The sequence below is a fragment of the Meles meles genome, chromosome 1 (assembly GCF_922984935.1).
Source record: "Meles meles chromosome 1, mMelMel3.1 paternal haplotype, whole genome shotgun sequence".
In the NCBI taxonomy this organism is placed as follows: domain Eukaryota; kingdom Metazoa; phylum Chordata; class Mammalia; order Carnivora; family Mustelidae; genus Meles; species Meles meles.
Window position 1 is genome coordinate 172,730,396 of NC_060066.1, and position 22,752 is coordinate 172,753,147.

The window sequence follows — 22,752 nt, forward strand, 5'->3', positions numbered from 1 at the left end:
GAGATCGTGGAGAAGCGCCCACGGATGAAAGGCCCGGCCTGGGGTTCAGCCAGCTGGGTTCCGGGCTGCTTGGGCACAGCCCGCGTTCTGTGACCTGAGCAAGTCCTTTCCTCCTAAGCCTGATTCCGCATCAGCGGAGCAGAGAGAGTAAAAACAGGCCTTTCGCCATGCACCGCGGTTTGAGCGCCCTGCACTTGACAACGCACCTGTATTTCGGGCACACCTGGTTGTGCAATGCAGGTGTCTAAGAGCCGCTGAGCAGCGAAAGCCCGACACGCCCACAGGGCGCTCCCAGGGCCGGACGCTCAAACCCTCCCACCAGAGGGAGGCGCCCCGGGACCTGGAGGCGGCAGGACCCTGGGCCTTCGCGCGCTCGCGCTGCCCCTCGCCTTCCGCTCGGGGCTCCCCCGGGGGAGCCTCAGCCACTGCACCCCCGCAGCCTCCCGGGCAGGGGCGAAGCCCGGAGAGCGGTGGGACTGCCATGGCGGAGCCGGAGGCCACGGCCGAGGACCTGGACGCCCTCATCAACGACCTGGACTACCTGCCCGGCCACTTCCACCTGGAGATGCAGCTGAACTTCGAGCCGCGCTCGCCGGCCTCGCTCCGCGCCCGGGACCTGAAGCTGCAGCGCGACGGCTTGCAGCAAGAGCTGGAGCTGGCGGCAGCCCCGCAGCGCCCCGCCGTGCGCCACCTCCTAGGCGCCATCGCCTTCTACCTCGACGAACTGGGCGAGGCCCGCGAGCGCTTCCTCGAGGTGGCCCGCGAGGACCCGGGCAACCTCAACGCCTGGGCCAACCTGGCGCACGTGTACGGGCGGCTGGGCCAGGAGGAAGAGGAGGAGGCGTGCGCTGGGCGTCTGGCTGGCCTCATGGGCCTGGCGGCTGAGCGCGAGGCGGCGAGGGACCCCCAGCTCCGTGCTGCGCGCTGCCTGGCAGAGCAGGGCTATGCGCATGGCTTCGACGTGGGATGCACCAGCCCGGAGGAGCGAGCGCAGGTGCTGGCAGCCGGCATCGCGCTGTACGACAAGGCGCTGGGCTACGCGCAGCAGGTGGGTGACCCGTCCCCAGGTCGGGAGGGCTGGCGTCATGGCCCCCAGTGTCTGCAGGGACGTGCCCGCACCCCAGACTGTCCCCAAACCCTGGCCCTTTGGCTTCCGGGATACCCTGCCAGGGCGCCTCTTCCAGACGGGCCTGTAGCTTTTCTCTGCCAGGGCGGAGACCTGCTTCCTAGTGGGACAGCCTGCCTAAGTTTCTTTTCTGGCAACGCTGCAAAATCTGAGTTGGCCAACTCATCCTTCTCGTCTTGATTCTCCCAGCAAGCACATGCCCATGCGCCTGCGCACATCGCCCAAGCAAATGACACACCCAACCCCACAACACAACTTGGGTAGCATTCTTAGCTCCTCTCTCTTCCCCTTACCCCACATTCCCCCATCTGCTTGGGGAAATCCCTGCTTGTCAAATCCCTGTCCATTGGGCCTGCTCATATCTCTAAGATCTAGCCACTCCTCCCCAGCCTCCCTCTGCCAGCCCAGCCTCATTGTTTCCTGCCTGACTGGTGTAGTTGCCATCATCCTGCCTGGGTCCTTGCCCTCCTGCCTGACCCTTCTGCCTTGTCCTCACCTTGCTCAGTCTTATCGGCCATGCTAGCTGCTTACATCCCTGGTAACTCCCCACTGCCTGGCAGATAAGTCCGAGGTTCTCCAGTGGGCACCTGAGACCCTCCATGCTCTTCTGCTCTGCTTTCTCTCTCCATGTACTCCTTTCCAGCCATGCTTCGCCACAGCCTGCTTCCCTGTGTCCCCCCAGTGGGCAAGTCTCCTTACAGCTCACCTTGCCACTCCCTTGGCCTCTTTCTATGATGCCCTTCTGCTCTATCTTTGACCGGAAGGTTCTCCCCAGTCTTGGGTTTGTCTCAGGCATCCCCTCCTCCAGGATCCCCTAACTTCTGCAGGGTGGGTCAGGTGCCTGCCCTGGACTCCCACAGCACCGCTCACCCTGCCCGTTCACAAATCTGTCTCCTTAGTTCAGCCTTGAGGTCTTTGAGAGCGGGGATAACATCTGTCTGGTTTATCACTACAAACCCTATACCAGGCACAGTGCCTGGCACACAGTGGTGCTCAATAAATGTATCTTGAATATTTGTATGGGCAGAATAGGGCCTGGCACTGAGTAGAAAAACTCCAGGTGTATTGGTTACCTATAGCTGCATAACAGATACCCTCCGAAACTTACTGGCTTAAAACAGGAAACATTTATTGCCTTGTCGTTTTTGTGGACCAAGAATCCAAGCATGGCTGAGCTGGGTGCCTCTGGGCTGTGTTCTCATCTGAAGGCTTGCTCAGTTGGTGGGGAGCACCTGCTTCCAACTTCCCTCATGTGGCTGTTGGCAGGATTTCAGTTCCTCACTGGCTGTTGGCCAGAAGCCCCCCTGAGGTCCTTGCCCCGTGGACATCCTGTCCCTTTGACTATGGTCTGTTCCCTAGAAGGGAGTCAGTCACTAGTTCTAGCTCACACTCAAAGAGATGCACTGCACAAGGACACGAACACGAGATGGGGATCCCTGGGAGCCATCCCAAAGGTTAACTGCATTGGATGACAGAGGGGGTTTTCCTCCTGTTACAGAAAAGGAAACCACAGTTCAGAGAAATACCATGACTTGTCCGTGAAGGCAGGGTTTAGCTGATAACCATGATGTTTTATAATGGCTTAGATTGGTGATAATTAGATAACAACAAGCCTTCACACAGGACTCCATTCACAGACCTGCTGCACACTCTCTTGGAGACTTTTCCACCCAAAACCCCTCCCAGCTTCAGAGAGGAAGTGTGGAGTGCAGGCCTCAGGGAATGCCGTCTGGAGGGCACAGACTTGAGTTCAAGAGAGTAGCACAGGGTAGAGGTTAAAACGGGAGACTCCGGGTCAGACGCTCCAGATCAAATCCCAACTCCCCCAAGCTCTCTGCCCTCCAGCCCATCCTCAGCACCATGGAGCTTCTATTTCCCTCCCTGTAAAATTGGGATAATAATGGTCCCCATGTCCTGGGCTCCCTCCGCCATCAGAGGAGGGCATTCTTAGTTGGTAGGTTTCATAATAGAGAGCTGACATCTGGAAAGCACTAGGAAAAGAGTGTGCACAGAGCCAGCAAATAGGACACGACGCCTGCCTCTCCTGGGCAGGCCCAGGGAGTCTTCTCTGCCTCGGGGGGGGGGGGGGCAGTGTAGCTATGACCATCCCGTGGAGCCCATAGGGACACAGGTTTTTGTTTACAAGCCTGAGCCTGAGGCCCTGAATGCCTGCCGCCATCAGCAGGAGGCATGGACAGTGTAGTGTGTACTGACTGTGGTCCCAGCAGCAGAGCAGGGCATAAAGGGCCCTAAGCTAAGAGCCAGGAGGCCTCCTGGGCCTTCCCTTCTGGGCTGTGGTTTACCCCTATGTGAAATGGAGGCAGAGAGAGGGGGAACTGGATGGTCCACAAAGCCCCTTCCTGCTCTCAGGAAGGAGTTCACTGGGGGAAGGCTTCCTGGAGGAGGTGAGCATGGAGGCAGAGGTTTAGGCTTAGGGATCAGACAGGGTCCAGCATCTCTCTCCCTGACACTGGTCAGCCTAGCCATGGTGGGGGCCACCCCCCACCCCGACCTCCGCACCCGCTTACCCTCACCATGACAACCCCCAGAGGATGGAATGTCAAGCAGAGTGCTGCTCAGGGCTTCAGGGAGGGAACTGACTGCTTCAGGTGGGCAGTGGCCCGGCACCGAACTCCATGCTCTGTCTCTGGTCAACACGACCTTGGTCAGTGCCTGCGTCACAGGAGAAAGTTGGGGATTTGGAGCTCCCATTTTTCATCTGAGACTTGGAAGAGATCATGGCTGCAAAGCACCTGGCACAGAGTAGATGCTCAAGAAATGGCCACATTGGGGTAACGATGATTCCATTGTCGTTAGAGCAGGAGGCTTGGGCTCAATCACCCAGCTCTCTTATGCTTTTGCGGTGTGGCTTTGGACAAGTCACTTTTCATCTCTGGTCTTGGCATCTTCTTCATGAACGTTAACCATAGTGATCTCTGCCTCCGATCAAATCACGGGATGAAAGTGCCCATAAGCTGGCAAATCCTGGGCATGTCTGAGAGGCAGGTGCCTGGCACCTTAACATTTATGGGACACCTACTGTATGCCAGGCCCTGTCATTAAGAAGCTCATGGACAAAGGGAGGAGCAAACATTTGTTCTTTCATTTACCCTTGCCTGAGCTCTCTAGATATTGGAGTTTGCAGTCCAAGTTCTGGAGGTAGAATGGCAATAACTGAGTTTCAGAGAAGGAACACTTCCTTTCAGCATAACTGAGTGACAGAGGCTTCCGGAAGAAGCCAGAGTGTACTGGCAGGAACCAAGTGAGGGCACTCCCAGCAGGGGCGTGGTGTGTGTAAAGGTCCTGGGGTGAGGACCTGCAGAGCCTGCCGGTGTTAGTAATGGCTGAATGGCTTAGAAAGAGGGCAGCCAGAAGCTTCCCACGGAAGAGCCCAAGCTGGCCCAGGAACTGCTGACTCAGTCTCTGAAATCTGCTTCCCGCCCTCCTCTTCAGCTGCTTCTGACCTCCCAGCAACCAGAAACCACCTCTACTCCTCCCAACATGCTGTGCTCTCTCATACCTCCCTGCCTGGAAAGTAGACTCCATCCCTCAAAACCCCGCTCAGATGTCACCTCCGCCTTGAAGCCTTCCTTCATGCAACACGCACCTTCACACACCATAATACCTGTGAAAGTCTTCTGTGCATGTCTTCCAGACTCAATCTCAGTCCCCACAAGAACCTTCTGATCCCGTGTCACAGAAGCGGGAACTGAGGCATAGTCGGGCTCAATAACTAGCCCAGGGTCACAGAGCTAGTAAGTGGCAGTGGAATCCACCACACCCTGTCTGACAACCAAGCCTTTGCTGTTTCTGTGGCGGTCAGAGAACCGGGGGGGTGGGGGGAGGGCACTAAGTGCAGACAGATGGTGGATGGTGAGGGATTTTGTGCACGGACTAGACCGTGTCCTGGAGATTTAGGGCAGAGGAAGCTTCCGTCAACAGGAGGTGGGTTGCTATGTGTGGGAGGGAGAAGTTGGGAAGGAAGGGAGCAGAGACCAGGTCAGAGTCAGGGCCAGGGAAGGAGGTGGTAGGACTCCTGCTGAAAGGGTCTGACCCATGGGGGGACAGCCAGGGGTGGGCAGCTCGTGGTCTGGCCCCACCCTGCGCTGTCGCTAGGAGAGATTTTTCCATCTGCCCGGGGCTGGGACTGTCTCAGGCAGGGAGGAGCCCAGGTGGTCAAAGGCTGAAGAGGGACTAGAGAACCAGGCTCGTCTGCTAACTGAGATGACCAGAGAAAACCTTATACAGTTGATTATTCCGCCCGTAACCCAAAAATAAGCTCAGTGTGTATGCACGCACGCGTGAGTGTGTAAGGGGGTGTTTGTTACTCCTGTTCTCAGCTCTTCTCTCCCTCCTGTTTTTCTTCAAGTCACAACAATGTGAGGAGGCAGGTTGCTCTTACCTGTCATTTCTGTCGTCCTGCCATCACCCCTTTCACGCAGGTGCAGGCTTGCACACGCAAAGAGTCATGGGATTTCCCGGTGACAAATCTCAAAGTGGTGGGGGGGGGGTGTTAGGAGTTTTGGAGGTAGACAGACTGGGTTAAAATTCTTTCTCCATCACGGTAGTACAGGTAAGTCATTTTACTTCCCAGAGCCTCAGTTTCCTCATCTGCAAAATGGGATTCTAACGCCCATCTCACTGGGTGGCCACGAGGACTGAGAGAACATGGAAGGCTATGTCAAGGCCCAGCCTTCTCCCTGTGCCCTGGGCCTCTCTCTAGCCCCCCACCATCCAGTGTCCAGCATAGGGTGGGACACCCAAGAGGTCTTTGTAACTGTTACTAAATTTCATTTCACTGAGTCACTGGACTTTGAGTCTTCAAATCCCCATTTTTTTTTTTAATAAGGTAATTTGAATCTCTGTTTCTCTAAAAAAGACCCCTGTCCCAAGCTAGCTCTGGTATGTTTGATTGTCTCTCCTTTGCCCCGATACTGGTGACTTGACACACACATGCCCACGCACGCGTGCAGTCCCGCAGGCCTTTCCCCCTGCTCACGGTGCAGGGGGATAGCACGAGGGATGCCAGGCCCGGAGTTCAGAATTTTATATTCATCAGTGCATTTGATCATTGTTCAGACTCACGGACACACTGCCCGTTGAGAAGTGTGATTTGCCATCACACCAAGGACATGACAGGCTCAGAGAGGGCAGTGAGGGTACCATTGGTCGGAAGCCCCAGGGGCCCCTGCGCACACGTGGGCATGCATGCACACGCACGCGCATACACACACACACACACACACACACAAACACACACCCTATACCGCTGCAGTCACGGGTAAGGCCAGCTCCAGAGCCGGGAATAAAGAACTACCCTCTTTACAGAGTTTCGGCCTCCCACGTGGCCCCCTCTCCCTCAGCCTTCCTTCCCTGCCTCTCCTCGTCTCCTCCAGCACCACAGCTGCCGTGAGACCCCCAGGGCCCTGGGTGGGGGTTGCGGTGTGCACGGTGCAGGGCAGATGCACTGGTGTGAGTGTGGTCAGGGGGTCCGCGTGGGAGTCCACAACCTGGAGAGGATCCCTGCTCTGCTGACGATGTCCAGGGTGCCCTGGGCCAGCTGCCTAGCCTCTCTGCGTGAAATGTCTGTGTCTGTGAAATGGGGACAGTGGTGCCTGCCTGACAGGCTTGGGGGAGGTGTAACTGTGCTCACAGACAGAAGGCACAGCCCCAGGAATATTGATGGTCACGGGCCTCCCATCCTCATCCCCCGATGGGGCTGCCAGGAGCCAGGATGCAAGGGAGCCCCAGGTCTCTCCTTCCCAGAAAGACCCCACCCTCCTCTCTGTTTCCTCCAGCCCTTCCTGCGGTCTCCCTCGCCTAGCCCCCAGCCAGTCTTGGGAAGGGAACAATGGCATTGGGGAGGACCCCACTCCCAAGTCAGGGGCCAGGATGGGGTTCCTGCCTCAGCCCTGCCCCAACTCACTGTGGGTTAGTGGGCAAGTCCCCTCCCCTCCCTGGGTCTCTGTTTCCTCCCTCTCAAGTGAGAGCAATGGACTAAGGTGGTGGCCAGAGTGACTCAGGGACAGGAAGGACTTTAAGAAGCAGAGAAGTGGGGGAAGAAATGAACCTCCTGGGAAACCACAGCTTGGGGAACATGGGGGACAGTATCTTGAGGACTGAAGGGTTGGAGATCGTGGCAGGGTTTCACCTCCCATAGTGCTTGCAAAGAGCCATACGCACGGGGATCCACAAATCTGAATGATTTTATTGTTCAGTGAGAAAAAAGAGATGGATAACCCTGGACAGTGAGCTAGGTACTGTGCACTCATGTACTTTTCATAGATGATCTCATTGGGTCCTCTCAGAAATGCTGGGAAACCAGAACCGGTATTAGCCCATTCTACCGATGAGCAAACTGAGGCTAGAGAGGAGTAGTGACTTGCCCAAGGGCACACAGCCAGGAGTGACTGGCGGGAACTGAACTCAGGTCTCTTGGACTTAAAGCCCAGGCTGGGGGACAGTTTTCCTGGGCTCTGGCTCCAGCCTTCTGAGCACTTGGAACCACTCACATTTCTGAGTTTGAGGCTGGCTTCTCTCCCTGTGTACCTAGCAACTTTGAGAACTGGGTTTCCCCTCCTCATTGATGTAGGATCCCAGAGTCCAGCCTGCCTTTAGCCTCACCTGGCCCAGCCACCTCTTTCATAGGAGGAAAGAATGTTAAGGGTACACACAGCACAGCCGCATGGGAGGAACTGAGAACATTTGGGCATCGCCGTTATTACTGCAAAAGGCAAGAGACTTCTTCAGACCCACCCATCTCTACTGGTTCCAGGGCTGGGTTTGGACCCAGGACTAGAAAGGGTCCCTCTTCCCTAAGGACAGTGGGATAAAGAAGTGGCTCCATATAGTCCTGCAAGTCTAGGCAACCAGAGCAAGGGAAAGATGACTCGCCTCGGTGACATGACAGACCCAGGACAAGAAGGGCAGTGAGAATGGGAAGCTGTGGGCAGTCTGCTCAAATCTTAAATTCCATGAAGACCATCCAGAGAAGCCAGGACAGGGAGGCATAGTGGCTTACTACCATGGCACAGCGCCGCCCCTTCAAACCCCTCCCACCGGTCACCTTGACTGCCCCCATCAACCTGCCTGTGACACAGGAGGGCCAAGTGGCATCATCCCATTTGTGGATGCAGAAACTGAGGCCCAGACTGGGCTGGGGGCCTTTCCAGGAGCCCCGGGGGAGGCAGAGGCAGGAATGGGCAATCCCATCCCTGTTTATCTCTGCAACCCCTGTGACAGGAACTGGGTGAGGGGAGGGAAAACCCTGCCCTTTCTGGTGCACGGCCCACAGGTGGGGTGAGGGCGGTGTGCAGAGCAGGGAGGCTGCTGCGTGTCATCACAGAGGACATTCCAGTTGTGCAGGAAGAACGTACTCCCGAGGCCTGCCACCTCGTGACTTTGATTTCTGCAGCATCAGCCCTCACAGGGTCAGCGTGATGAGGTGGAAAGAACAGGAGCGTTGGAGGGAAGCAGATGTGAACTTGAATCCTGGCACTCCCACCCAGGGCTATGAGGTGGGGTGGTGGCTTTTTTTTTTTTTTTTTTTTTTTTTTTATTGGGCTGTTTCCTCACCCAGGAAAGGAGGCAGGTACATTTCACCTTCTCAGGCCGCTGGGAGGATCCATTCCCCGGAGGTGCTGAAACGCCCAATGAAGAGTTCATGTTCTTTGCTCCTTCAAATCCTCCCTCTCCCGAAGGAGAACTGTTCCGCTCTCAGGAATCAGAAATGGAGGGTACAACATCATCAGGAGCAACATTCAAATTGCAAGGCAATTATTTTCCAGCAAGGTCTCTCTATAGCCTGTACAGATGCATAAAAATTCATCGCTCATTGGTATACTAAAAGATCTTCTCCTGAAATTCTTGAAAAGAGCCAAGCCCTACAGCATTTCCTTCTTCAGGGGACACCTTTTGAAGTAAGTGGATGAGTCAAGATCCACCCCTGTACCCACCAGGTTAACACAAGCCTACCCTGTAAGGGCTCATCCTGACCCTCGTCTTTGCCTGTTCTGCCAGACCACCTACGTTTGTCGCTTACCCACACATCTGTAGGAACCTGGGTCTTCAGGCTTTTCTGAGGATCACAGTTCTGATCCTTTGGCTCATGTGAAAAGGAAATCCACCCACCGGCTCCCCACAGTGTCCTACACTGAGGATCTGGTGCTGGTGGCCAGGGGCCACACGTGGAGAACCACTAGTCAAGTCATTAGGGCCAGGGGCTCTGGGGTGGGGCTGTTGGGGTCCCCGCTCTGCTGCCTTCCAGCTATGCCACTCTGGGACACACTCGTCTCTTCTGTAAAACCAGGAAAATCAGAGTCATGACCTCATAGCTAACCTGGGGGGTTGAATGGGTTCACACATGTAAACTATGAGCCTGATGCATAGTACGTGCTCAGTAAAATTTGCTACTATCAGTATAGCGACAAAAGCACCATTTCCAGGTTTCAGTCTGGGCTTACACTGGCCCGGACATGGTCTCATCTCCGTTTTCCCATCTGTGCTAAGAGAGTAACTTTACATTCTACACAGGATGGTCTGGGGACCAAATGGCATCTGTGTGCATCCACTCTGTAAAGGGTAAACGCTGTGCAAATCCTTGCAGCTGGATGTTGTGGGAAGAACACAAACTTGAAGTCAGAGAAACCTGGCCTGAAATGTCAGATTAAGTGGGCAAGCCTCTGCCTCTTCAAGCCTTCCCGCTCTCTCAAATGAGAGAGATAACAGCGCGGGCCCCGGGGAGCAGAGAAATGTCCTGAGAACCCCTTGCCTGAGGGCTGTGCCTTACTTAGTGAGTCCCAGGGTCTGAGGACTTCACTTGAAGGTCAGCGCTGGTGCCTGGGCCTTGCCCAGCTCCCTCCCCCTGATCTGCCATGGAGTGGTGACCTAATGTGAGACCCCTTCCAGCCTGCAGCCTGGGCAGGCTCCCTCTCCAGACCCCGGAATCCCCAGTTCGAAGGGTTATGAAGGACCCAACAAGAGAAAGGGTGGTGTGCTGCCGAGAGCCCACACCCAGCAGCCCCTTGGGAAACACTCCTTCACTGTTAGAAGCCCTCTCCAGGCCTCCCAGGCTGCCTCCACCACCTTGCCTCTGGAAGCTATCAACTCTGAAAGTGAGAGCCTTGCAGCTCTAAGAGGTTTCAGGGCAATTTTATTCTCTAGGAGAGAGGTGGAACAGCCCCTCCCTTCTCTAGGAGGGAAGAAGGGAACCAGAGGCCTGTTTAATTTAATTTAACGCACTGTAGCTTGCCAGGTTGCCCCTGGTAACAGCCTCAGCTGCTTATTTAGTTACAACCGGAAGGATTTTTAAAGAGACAGCCCATTTTCCAGCCAGGAGCGTATGGCAGAGGGCATGGCGCCCACCAGCTTCATCATGGGGTTAGAGATTAAAGCTCATGGCAGGAGAGGCCTCAGGCTAGAGTGTTTGGGCCACTCACTCCAGTCCGAATCTGCAACCCTATAAGCCCTCCTGCAAATGTCACTCTTTGGCAGAATCTGAGGAGGGACTACGTTTGGGATTTGTCACAGAGAGGTCACTCAGCTAGCTACTTTTCTGAAAATCTGTCTTAGCTTTCAAGTTGAAGGGAACCAGGAGACTGGAGTTACCCCTGCAATTCAGGCATATCGCCACCAGGTGGTAGTATTGCCTTCGTAGTGCAAACCACAACCAGGCTCTTGAATTACTGAAGGATACCAATGGGTTCTTAGCCCTGATACTAACTAGCATGTTACTGGGTAAGTTGCTTCACCTCTGTGGTCTTGGTGTCCTCAGAGGGAGAATGAGAGTGATCAAGGAAACAGTGCTGAGGACAAGGCTTGGGGCTAGGATGATGAAAGCATGATTGGGGTGTCAGCATTGTCTGGTACTAGCTGTGATTTGGGCACATAACTTACTTTCTTGTGGCTTAAATGCCAAATGAGAGGAACAGGGAGAGCCCTGAGGATACCACGTGACTCTCCAACACTGGGGTCTGTGAAGGGGAGAAAGGTGCATGGGACCCCCACAGGGAATCCGAGGCCCTAGTAGCACAGTGGACGGGTGGTGGGTGCAGTGGTGAGTAGGGTGAGCCAGGACCCCTCTGGGATCCTGAGAGATCATTGCCCCAGAGGGATCTGAAATGAGCCCAATGGACAGCGCAGCCTCCTGGACTCCCCCAAGCCTGCTCAGCTCTAACCCAAGCCAGGAGAAAGGGGTCCAACACTTAAGGAGCATGTACTCTGGGCTGGACACTGCCCTCACAATGCCTGCGAGCTCCATATTATTATACCCCTTTGCAGACAAGGACACAGCCTCCTAGAGGTAACTCATCTGTCCGGGGTCACCCGCCTCACATGGCCAGGACTGTTGGCCGCCTGAGTCTCTGCTCGCACTCATGGCCATACCTCCTTATCAGAAGGCTGAACAAGGCAGCAGGTTCCGTTTCTCCCCACCAGGACTCAGTTTGGCCAACCTCAAATTGGGCATGTGGCCAGAGGTCACGAGATCATCCCTCTAGACAGCCAGGAAGCCTGAGGCACTTGGGCTTCAGTCTTTCACAGGATCACACACTGACATTACGTCCCGGCCTTTGGCCAGTGTGGCCCACGGTAGTGGCCTCATGACTCTGAGTCCCCCTTCCTATGTCCCAGGTGCCGTGTAGGTAGAACAGGCACCGTTATCCAGCAGCCCCTCCTCGGCTTTTGCTTTAGCAAATGTTCCCCACTGAACCCTTGAGGATGCCATTGGCAACTGCCGCCCTCCACTCGGGACAGCCCTGTCCCCAGCCAAAGCCCCATGCGCATCTTCCCACCTATGTGACAGGAGGACTGTCCAAGGTGGTGTGAATGTAAAACACACTGGATCTGGGAACTGCCCTTTCTATGGCTTCCCAGTGCCTGCACAAGAATCCCCAGGCCTGAGCCAGGCACTCAGGGGCCCCTCCTGATGTCCCCCGCTGGCTCATTCTCCCACCCCTTACAACACCCATGCTCCCTCACCTCCAAATGAGCTTAGGCACACGATGTTCCTCCATCTGCTCTCTTCTCTCATGGTGTCCACCTGGATGGTTCCTCCTTGTCCCGGAGAAGCCTGCTCCAGCAAGCCCTCCTCTAGAAGCTCTGTGGGCACTCCTGTATCGTGCAGGGTACTTCCTCCCATAACCCCTGGCTTTCCTTCTGCTCACACTGTGATATGATCAGGCTTTCACCCCAGACTGGGAGCTCCTAAAGGTGGGACCGGCCTTTCCTTTCCTGTCCCCATTGGTGCCCAGGCCAAATAGAGATGGTACTGGGTGAATAGTGGCTAAGAAATGTGATTAGTGGGGACTCCTTTGGGGGCTCTGGCCTGAGACCTGGGTCAAGACCCTGCCTCGATGGCCAGTCACACCTCTCAGTAGGACTGGACTCACAGGACCCCCTTTCTCTCTTCTCCCTCCAAGCTCATCCACAGTCTCCCCAGACTACCTGCAGTATAACTTGCGGACATTTGCTCCCCGCCACGCCCCACTCACACATTCCATGCTCAATGCTCACCAGGTGCGCCCCATGTCTCCACACTAAGCCCTCCATCTGGAATGCCCTTGGCCCCCACCCCACCCTCTGAAATACCACTGCTCTTCAAGACTCACCTGACAGCAGGACCTTCCTCTGCAAGACCTTCTTAGAGTCTTTTGGCTGCGAGTGGCCTCCCCATCCTAGTGCATCTTTCCACATCTCTCTCATGGCCTTATTCAGACTTGGCCTCTTACTAGTATTACAGGAAACCTGGTGTAGTAAGCAGAGCATTGGGCTTTGGACCCTTACAAAGGGAGTTCAAGTTCCAGCTCTGACACTTATGTGCTGTATGACCTTGGGCAAGTCCCTTAACCTCTCTGAGCTTCAATATGTTCATCTGTAAAAGGCAGATGATACCTACCCAATAAGTTGTTGAGAGATTGAGAGGGTGGGTGTCGGAATCCTCGCACATGATGGTCACCCAGTCAAGCTCTATTATTTATGCCTGGACCTGTTTTTATATTGCGATCCCATTTGGACCAGGGTGCAGGTCCAATTCAGTGCCGCGTCCCTACAGCACTCAGCACAGGGCCTCACACCACAGATGCCCAGGAATGCTGGCTGGAATGCATTCACCCAGGTGCTGGGAGTAGGGGTGGAGGAATGATGAGGTCCTGAGCTAAGGAGGCTGTGGTGGGCGGGGGGCGATGAGTGCAGAATCCAGCCTGGAGATCCATGCCAGGAGATGAATGTGGAGGGAGGGACCAGAGCCCGAAACAGAGCTGCCGATATGCACTAGGGGTTTTATTGGTTTTCATTAAAATTCCTTCCTGAGGCAGCAGCAGCTACTCCCATAAATAACAGCATAAATATTTTATCTGGTGCCCAAGTCAGTCTAAATGCCTGGCGAGGTTGGCAAGAATAACAGTGGGAAAACCGTTCAGGGGGGTCCTGGGCTGCGGCTGAACTCCATCAATTAGCCCAAAAGGGCTTTCTCGGGAAGGAAGGAAGCTGAGGGGTGGCGCCAAAGGGGGGAGAAGTCAGTGGACAGTGAGGGAGAGAGAAGGTGACCAGTGACAGGCGGGCACTAGAATGGGGGGGGATCCCAGGGCACAGGATGGGGACCCAGGGAGAGGGGAGCTTAGCTTGGAAAACAAGATGGAGGGCAGAAGTGTATTCCCCTCCTGCCCCGTGATGGACACTTTACGGAGGGCATTCACACGGTTTATCTCGTTGAACCCTGTGCAGTCAGAGAAGTGAGGTGATTGGCCCCAGGTTACCCGGCCATCAGTGGCAGATCCGGGACCACAACAGAGGTGTACTTGCTGCTTCTTGGGGTTCGGGGCAAGTGTGGGAATCTGTGGACAATGGCCTGCGGGCCTCAGTAACAGCACCACGGGCCATCCTCTGCTTTCCTAGATCCCCACGGAGGAGAAAAGGGGCTGGTACTTCACCATGACAACGCTCTTCATCAGGTCAGGCTGGGGAGCCTGGGACTGGACAGCGGGAGGGTGAGGTGTGGCCTGGGATCCGGGGAAGAGGTGGCTGAGTCCATTTCCATGGCAAGGGCTCCCCAAGTTCCCCTCCATGCCACTGGCCTGGGGAATGCTCACAGCACCCTAGGGACAGCTGGGATGGGTGCCAGCCACCCACATCCCCTTCTTGGCCACAGGCTAGATGGCATTTTCCTGGAACTGGGCAGCGAGGAGCAGAAGAGGCTGCCCTCCTTCAACCGCACCCTGACCCTGCTCCGGCAAGTGCTCAAGTCCTCGGACCCCCACCACCAAGGTAGGGCTTCCTGGCTCCCCCTTTACCTGTCATCTGCCTTGCCTGTCACTGTCATTGTCCCCATCTCTAGCATCGTCTTCCTTTTTGGGACATCCTGTCTCTCTCTCTCTCACCCTCTGTCCCATATACTCATTCATCTCACAGAATGCAGGCACCTTCCCACTGAACTCAGGCACCTTGCACCTTGCTCAGTGATTTCATGCCACGGACCCTTCCTCTTCGTAGGCCCCCTCCCTTTCTCCACCCCGCTGCTTCCTAGACACCCTCTCCCACACTTCACCCCCAGCTCTAGCCTGGTGCTACCTCGGGATGCTGCTGGAGAGGAAGGACACCTTCTCCACCACCCCCATGGGTGTCCACGACTGCGGGTACTCGGGAACGGACCCCCTGGACTGCTTTGGCAAGGTATGTCCCCTGGCCACACCCACTCTCCAAACTCTCCAAACTGGGATGGAGCGTGATTCCCCAGCCTCTGCTCCTGGAACCCGCTGCTTCTCTGGGTGGTGTCCCACCTCCATGCCCCAAGTGTGTGACCTGGCTCTCCCTCCTCTCTTCATTTAAAACAACAGTGATATTTGTCATCGTTCCTCTTTGCTAAAGAATCAGACACTCTCCACACCCAGTCCCCAAGCCTGCTTCTCCAGCCGTCTTCTAAACTCTTCACCATGTCTCATATACCCAGACTTCTCCCTTTCAGGCCATGGTTCTCACTGTCCCTCCCCACCCCCAGTGACATAGTGGAAAGTAGATGGGCTTAGCTGGGCTCTCATGCCAGCACTGCCCATGTGCCATGGGACCCTATGCAAGTCACTTCCATCTCTGAACCACATTATGTGTTAATGATGTCGTCTACCTTCTAGGTCACTGAGAGACTCAGAGGAAGTAGTGCTTGAAAGAGTTCACTGTAAACTGTAAAGTGCTGTTCAAGCCTTGTTCTTGGGCACCTTGCTTATGTGGTAGTTCCCACACTTAGCTCAGTTTTGAAGTCTTTTCTGAAGGCCAGGCACCCTGTCATATCCACTGACCTGTGCACTCAGCACAGTGCCCTGTGTGGGGCCCATCCCTCATGTTTGCTGGTGGGTAGATTAATGAGCAGGTCCTTGATGAGAGATTTTTTTTTTTAAAGATTTTATTTATTTATTTGACAGACAGAGATCACAAGTAGGCAGAGAGGCAGGCAGAGAGAGAGAGGAGGAAGCAGGCTCCCTGCAGAGCAGAGAGCCGGATGTGGGACTCGATCCCAGGACCCTGAGATCATGACCTGAGCGGAAGGCAGAGGCTTAACCCACTGAGCCACCCAGGCGCCCCTTGATGAGAGATCTTAAAACAGAATAGAAGCGCTGGTTCATGAGGATTCTGAGAGTTGTGTCTAATTTAACAAACACGATGCCTTCACCCTTCCTTGAGATCCTATCCCATGCTCTGGCACAGAGATGAGTCCCTGCAGGAGTTCACTATCCCAGAGGCAGAAACACACAGGACAGGCAGCGGTCAGTAACAGTAGAGAGAGGAGGTGCTACGGCCCTGATAGAAACACTGCTATAGAAGTAAGGGGGAGGTAAAAGGCTGATTCTGACCCTCCTTCCAACAGCCCTGGGAAACTGGGGGAGCATACACTGGATGTGTCTGAGGAAGAGACGTTTACCTGGGATATGGAGGGATTCACTGGACAGGACACATGAACATGACAGAGCATGGAAGTTGGGCTCCTGGGAGTTGAGTGCCAGTGAGTTGTACCCTGAAGTGTTGGGTTCCATGGTATGTCCAACCTTACTGGCAGGTGGATTTAGGGAATCAGAACACTGCAGTGACATGGCCCTATCCAGAGATGGAGACCTACAGGTCAGGCAAATAACCCAAATAGTTTGCTCTTACCCTTTCTCCCTTCCCTAGGCCATTGAGATAGCCAAGGACCACCCCACCATCCTGAATCGCCTGGCCAAAATCTTCCACTTCCTAGGAAAGCAGGATATGGCCATTGGAACCTGCAACATGGCTCTGGATAGCCTACGAGATCCGGAGCTCAACTGGCAGGCATACTGCACTAGGGCCAAGGTGAGTCAGCCTGCAGGCTCCGCCTTGCCCTGCCACCAGGAATCAGAGAACAAGGGCCAGGGGTTAAGACTGTGTTGCCAGAGCCCAAATGTCACAGAGCGAGCCTTCCCGGCGGAAGGGAGCTTAGGAGTCAAGACACAAGGTTTGTGTTCTGTAAGGTTGTTGAGTGAAAGAATGAAGGAGACTCCCACCTGCCACAGGAACCCCACTACAACCACCTAGTCAATGACCTCCAGCCTCTACTCGGTCAGCACTCTGTACAGGCTGACTGACCTTGGTTGAGATCTGGCCCCTCAAGCTATAACTCTGGGACTGGGGACAAGTCACTTCTCTAAAACTCCATTCCCTGAACTGTAAGGTATGGGTCATGACTTCTGGCTGGAATGCTCTTCTCCCTGATGGGCTTCCTTCCTCGATTCCTGGAGGTCTTGAAGAAAGGAAGCTTCTAGCACCATCTTACCAAAAATGTCAACCTCTCACCAACATTTTATGTCCTCTTTTCTTGGTTTACTTTTTCTTCTTAGTGCTTATTACTCCCCAACATACTATTCATTTACCATGCATATTGTCTTTCTCTCTCCCACACTAAAATATATACTCCATGGGGGCAGGGGATGTTGTCAATTTGCTCTCTATTGCATCCTGGGTGCCTGGAACAGTGCTAGCACATAACGGGCTCTCGATCAGTATTTGTGGAATGAACGAGTGCATGAACTGAGCACCTACCATAGGCTAGACCTTGGCTAGAGTATGTTCTCTCAATCATCATGGGCACTCTCCAAGGAAGAGAGCAGCGTACTAATTTTTCAAATGTGGAAAATAAGGCTCACAGAGGTTGAACAGCATCCTCCCAGATCACATGCTATTAAGGGGAGCAGAGAGGGGCTGAATTCCCCCAAGTCCAACTGGCTCCAAAGCCAGAGCTCCCTCCTCCCCCACCTTATGATGCTCTCTTGGAACCAGAGCCCACCCAGTTGGCTATAGAGCATTAAGACCTTCGGCAACAATGACCCCTTTTACCTATTTCCTCCTTCTCATGCCTCCCCTTCTGAACCTCTGATTTTTTTTAATGCTCCAAGTATGGGGAGAAAGGAGGGGTGGGGATGAAGTTAAGAGTCTGGAATCATTTGTAATTTGATGCTTGTATGTTAGGGCCACCTTCCATTCCTTCCAAATTGCTTATGTGGACTCTCACAAAATCGGTGCTGCCATCCTATCTAGAATAGCCCCCTCCCTCAGTCCCCTCTAGCCCACCACCCTGTTTATTTTTTTCATAGCCACTTGTCACCACTACATGCCCAGTATCTAGCACCGGGCCTGGCATGTGTCAGGCACTCAATACATATTTGCTAAATGAATGAGGGGCTCTTAACTTCATCCAACCCCCTCATTATACAGACAGGAAAACTAAGGCCCAGAAAAGGTGTCATTAGCACAGCTGGTACAGATCTAGGACCTAGGACTCTGAGGTCCCAGGCTCAGGGGCCTTCTGCACCACAGAACTTCCCTGAGTTGCTGCGGAGAAAAAGACCGGCGTCATTTAGGGTAGAAGGGAGGGCAGAAGGCCTTGCTTGGAGCATCAACCCTGAACTAACTCTCTACGGCAGATCCACCTCAGAGCCTACCTTCACGACCTGGAGCGAGCCAAGATGGGGCTTGGGGGCATGCCTGACAGGCACCACCTGTCCTGTGCCAAGGCCGACCTGGAGGAAGTGGTCAAGGTGTGCCCAAGCCTCAACACCTACCTGGACATCGGCCAGGTAAGGCAGCCTCTTGGCTTGAGTACCCAATGGCTTACTAAAAACCCATTTACTCTCTACCAAGGCAGGCGTGGGCACTGAGGACACAGAGAGAAATACAGCTGTCCGCCCCCCACCACCTGATACCCTGCCCACCCCCTATAGCCATGGCGAGGATTATAGGAGAAAATGCACATACAGCATTTAAAACAGGGCCAGGCTCTTTCTAAAGCACTCAGGAAGTGAGGGCTATTAGTCTTTGTTCAAAAGGGCCTTCTGAGCACAAGGAATGATTACCAGGAGGTGACAATATCATAATTTTACCTGCGATAAGACTGAGGCCCAGAGAGTACCTAGCTCAAGATTATATGGCCAAGATTGTTAAGGCTGGCACTGGAACCGCTATGTCTTCTCCTTTTCCCATGGCAGGACCAACATTTGCCGAGAACTGTCGGAGGGAGGGTGGGAATTGTTTTGGAAAGTACAAGTGGAATTTTTTTTTGAAATTAAGTATGAAAGGCTCACGGCTCCCCGCCCAACTCCCCGCCCAGGTCTACTACTACATGGGTGTGGACGCCATGCAGGAGCTGCTGGCGGTGGACGAGGCGGCGCTGAACCAGGCGCTGGTCTTCCTGGCCAAGGCCGGCGAGTCAGAGCTGGGCGCCACGCTGCCCGAGCTGCAGCTGCTGCGCGGCAAGTGCCTGCGCATCAAAGGCGAGGAGGCCAACGCGGCGGCCTGCTTCAAGCGCGCCGTGGAGCTGGACGACGCGGGCTCCTGCCACACCGAGGGCTTCGGCTGCCTGCTCGAGGCGCTGCTGGCGCAGTGGACGCAGGCGCAGCTGAGCGACGCCGAGCTGGGCCGCGACGTGGATGCGTGGCTGCGCCGCGCCCAGGGCAAGTACCCCGCGGCGCGCTTGCGCCTGGAGCTGCAGCGCGTGTGGCGCGGCCACACGGAAGAGGTGCTGGGGCTGGCCCGGGCCTTGGTGGCCCAGGGACGGCCGGCGCTGGTGCGGCTGCTCTTCGAGACCATGGAGCAGGACGGCGACGTCGGGAGTGGACCCCGGGGCCGCCGCGCCTTCTCCCTCTAAAGGGCGGCGAAGCCCCGCCCCACCTACAGCTGACTGGGCGCTCAAAACGGACCTGCCCTGCTATAGGCTGGGTGTTGCGCAGAGCCAATTAGATCCTCTTCCGGGAATTGGGATGTTGGGATCGGGCGAGGGCCGGCTGGCAGGCCCACGGAGCTACAAAGGCATGATTAAGGCGACCAGGGAAGGTTGGGGCAGACGCGAGAGGCCACTGGGAAGCTGCCATATGAAGCACTGAATTGTACAAATACACAGAAAAAGTAAGATGGATGCAAGATACAGAAGGTAACTGTCTCCGTTTTGGCGGCTTTTTAGTCCAGGTGCGCAATCCTTGAGGCCTGAGATCCTGTCTTGGGATTGCCATGAGCCACATTCTACGCTTATAAAAAGCCGCCTTTACATGAATTGATTGGAGTGGGTCTCCAGGTCCCACAGCTAGAAAAGCCATTCCAGAGCAGAGGGGAAAAGCTGAACGGTGAGCAGGTAGGGCAAGACAGCCTACACGTGGCTGCGCACGCCTTTTGCCTACCTGCCTAGCGGTCTTCCAGCAGCCCTCATCTTTGGCTGGCTTGGTCTGAAAGGCCCCCAAAGTCCCTGACCTAAAGCCCATCCAGTAGAATTTTTGCTTCATTTCTCCGTTCTTAGGAGAACCCAGGGTCCCACTCCCCACCCATCAGCAAGTGCTACCTGCACCCGGTCGTGAACCGTCCACAAAAGAGTGAAGAAAGTCTTGGAATTTTATACTCGTGAAGTCGTAGTCATAGAGTCTTAGATGTGGAACTTTATTGTCAAAGACTTAGGCTCTAATCGCCAATAAATCTTAGAAACACCAAGCTGGATTCTTGCAGCCGTACCTACAAGAGCCAATTTAACCTAAGATTCCAGATGAAGATCTTGCCAGACTCTGGGAATGCTGGTTTTTCATACCTGTGATGGCAGGACCCCCATAATGGTTTATGACTTTTCATTTTTTTTCCCTTTGGAGAGTTAATACCCATTGCTTTCCTCCTATCCCTGACCCTCAAACTTTACCAGGGAAAGGCCAGCACCCCTGCATTGCTTCTCATGTCTCCAGTGACAGATGGAGAACAGACTGAGAAGTGCAGTCCTTAGAGATCATGCACTCCAGTCCTGTTAGATGAGAACCATGAGACTTCCTAGAAGGGGATGGCTTGTCCAAAGTCCCACCACCCAGCCTCCCACCCCTATACTTCAGACTTACTGTCAGCATTTCGCAGGTTTGGAAAAATATTAATAAACTGATTAATGCTAAAGCATTAAGGTTTATATGTTAAGGGTTTTTGTGTCACCCAACATGTGGGACACACTGATATCCATCAGGATAATGCTCTAACAAAAAAAGTGAAATCTGTGAAGTCTGGGCAGTGAGACCACCCCAAAGCCCCCAAATTCCATCTCATGGCTCACCATGGCTCACTGCTGTGGGTGGTGACCTCTCCCTCCTTCCTTCCTCTTACCCCCACTGCAGCAGAGTGCAGCAGCTGACTTCACAGCCCTATCCGCTCCTCCCCCACATCCTTCAGACCCCACAACTGTGACCTGTACCCTTTCCTAGGCCAGAAAAGCAACTCTTTCTCCTCCTGCTTCCCCACACAAACTGGATTCAAGGCAGTTTGCTGGCAAAATTGGGAAGCTGGTGAAGTTTGTCTATGTCCCCAGGCTCCCCAGTGTGCTGCTTTGCCTTACTTTACCTGTCCGCCAGTTTGTGTATTTCTCCTTCCATTGCCTCCTACTCCTGTTGAACCTTTCCGGTAAACTCTTTCTGACAATCTCATCCATAACTAATTGTATAATTAACCAACATACACACACTAGAGTTTCTTTCAGGGGTCTCTGCATACCCGGTCATGCCAAAAGACAAAGAGAGAAAGAAAACCCCATTTTCAGGACATCTCCTATGTGCAAGCCAGTTCATACATGTAAGCTCACTAAATTCTTCACGAGCCCTGAAGACTAGGCACTATAATCCTCACTTTCCGGATGAGGACACTGAGCCACTGAACAAGGTCACAGATAAATATGGGAAGGGCCAGGATTTGGACCAGACTTGCAGTTGTTGTGTTCTGTCTCCTGGGACAAAGCCCTTCCTCGAAGATCTGTCATCTGTGGTCTAGAGGTAGGCCTGTGATCAAATCATCCCATCACTTTACCCCTGCTCCCTCCCCGCCGGGTACTGGTCTCCCTGTCCAAAGGGCCTTACCTCTGTGCTTTTGTATGTGTTATTCCTCTGCTGGCTCTTTTTCCTGTAATTTCTGTTCCAAGTGCTTGCCTCAAAAGTGTCTCCGCTAGGGAATCTTGTCAAATCCTTCCAACTGTCATTATTCACTCTCTTCTATGCATGGAGTGCTCTCAGGGCACTGCGACCCACTGTGTTACATTTATTCCCCTCTCCCTGGGTCATAAGTCAGCTCTGGAATTTTTACAGCAGGAACCACATCTGACTCAGCCCTGTGGCCCTGCTCTGAGCTTGGCAGACAAGATATGCTCAGGTTTGTTGTTGAGCTGAGTAAACTCACAGCAGTGATATGACTACCTCAGTCCCAAATGGGTGACTCCATCACCACCAGGGGCACAAGGGCTGAGGTTGGGGCCAGGTCTGCAGCTCAAAGACCTGGGAGGCTTAGAGCTCAACCAGAAAGCTTCTGCTCTCCATCTCCTCTCCACCTCCTCCCAATCCCCAGTTCTGCGACTGGGAAACCGAGGCAAGAGAGCAGGACTTGGGCATGGTCGAGCAACAAACTGATGACAGATACACACTTGAACCCCACCCCCAGACTCGTCGGCCAGTGCTCTCTTTCCTTTCAGCGCTGTATCCTCTGCCAAGTTTACTTGCAGTAAATCCAGGAAGACTACAGGCTTTCTGCTCATTCACTCAGCAAATACTTACCAGGCACTGGCCAAATGCCAAAAATAGTGCCAAGCTCTGGGGCCACAGTGGAGACCAAAATAGGCCCTTGCTTTCAGGGAGCTCGGCTCAGGCCAAGACTTCAGCCAGGCAGAGCAGGTGGTCTTGTGGGCCACACTGGGGACGTTGGAAGACAAATGGAAAGCTATCAAAGGTTTTAGCTGGCAGTGCTGGCTGCCCATCCCCCACCACCCCAGTGATACCCATCCTGTGTTAGTGGTCTTTCCCCACCTCCCTGGCTGTTGGATTCCCTGGCCCTTGGCTCCACCTGTTCAGCAAGTCACTACCAGGTGTGGAAGCCCCAAGGAGGAAGCTAACGGGAGGCTGATCTTGATTTAATTACAGCTTTGAGCCCTGCAGAACACCTCCATCCACTAGGTGGCCATGAGGACAACTGTCTGTCATATCGCTGAAGCGGTGGGAGCTCCTTAGCAGGGATTGTTGGAGACTAAGAGCCTTAATGATCCCATCATCGGAGTAATGAAGATGAATCCCACTGGTGCTGCTTGCCTACTCCTTCCTCTGGGTCCAGCAGCCAACATCAGGCAGCTGGAAACTCCC

The 22,752-nt window shown here is 54.3% G+C and overlaps 1 protein-coding gene across 1 annotated transcript; it reads left to right on the plus strand.

Moving 5' to 3' along the window:
* The first annotated feature begins 336 nt into the window (after positions 1-336).
* Positions 337-20,829, plus strand: TTC22 (tetratricopeptide repeat domain 22). The gene is made up of 7 exons (XM_046015069.1): positions 337-1,048; positions 14,018-14,073; positions 14,271-14,386; positions 14,673-14,791; positions 16,280-16,441; positions 18,049-18,201; positions 18,732-20,829. The coding sequence occupies exons 1-7, from the start codon at positions 482-484 to the stop codon at positions 19,266-19,268; spliced, it is 1,710 nt and encodes a 569-aa protein (XP_045871025.1). The 5' UTR covers positions 337-481; the 3' UTR covers positions 19,269-20,829.
* The last annotated feature ends 1,923 nt before the right edge of the window (positions 20,830-22,752 follow it).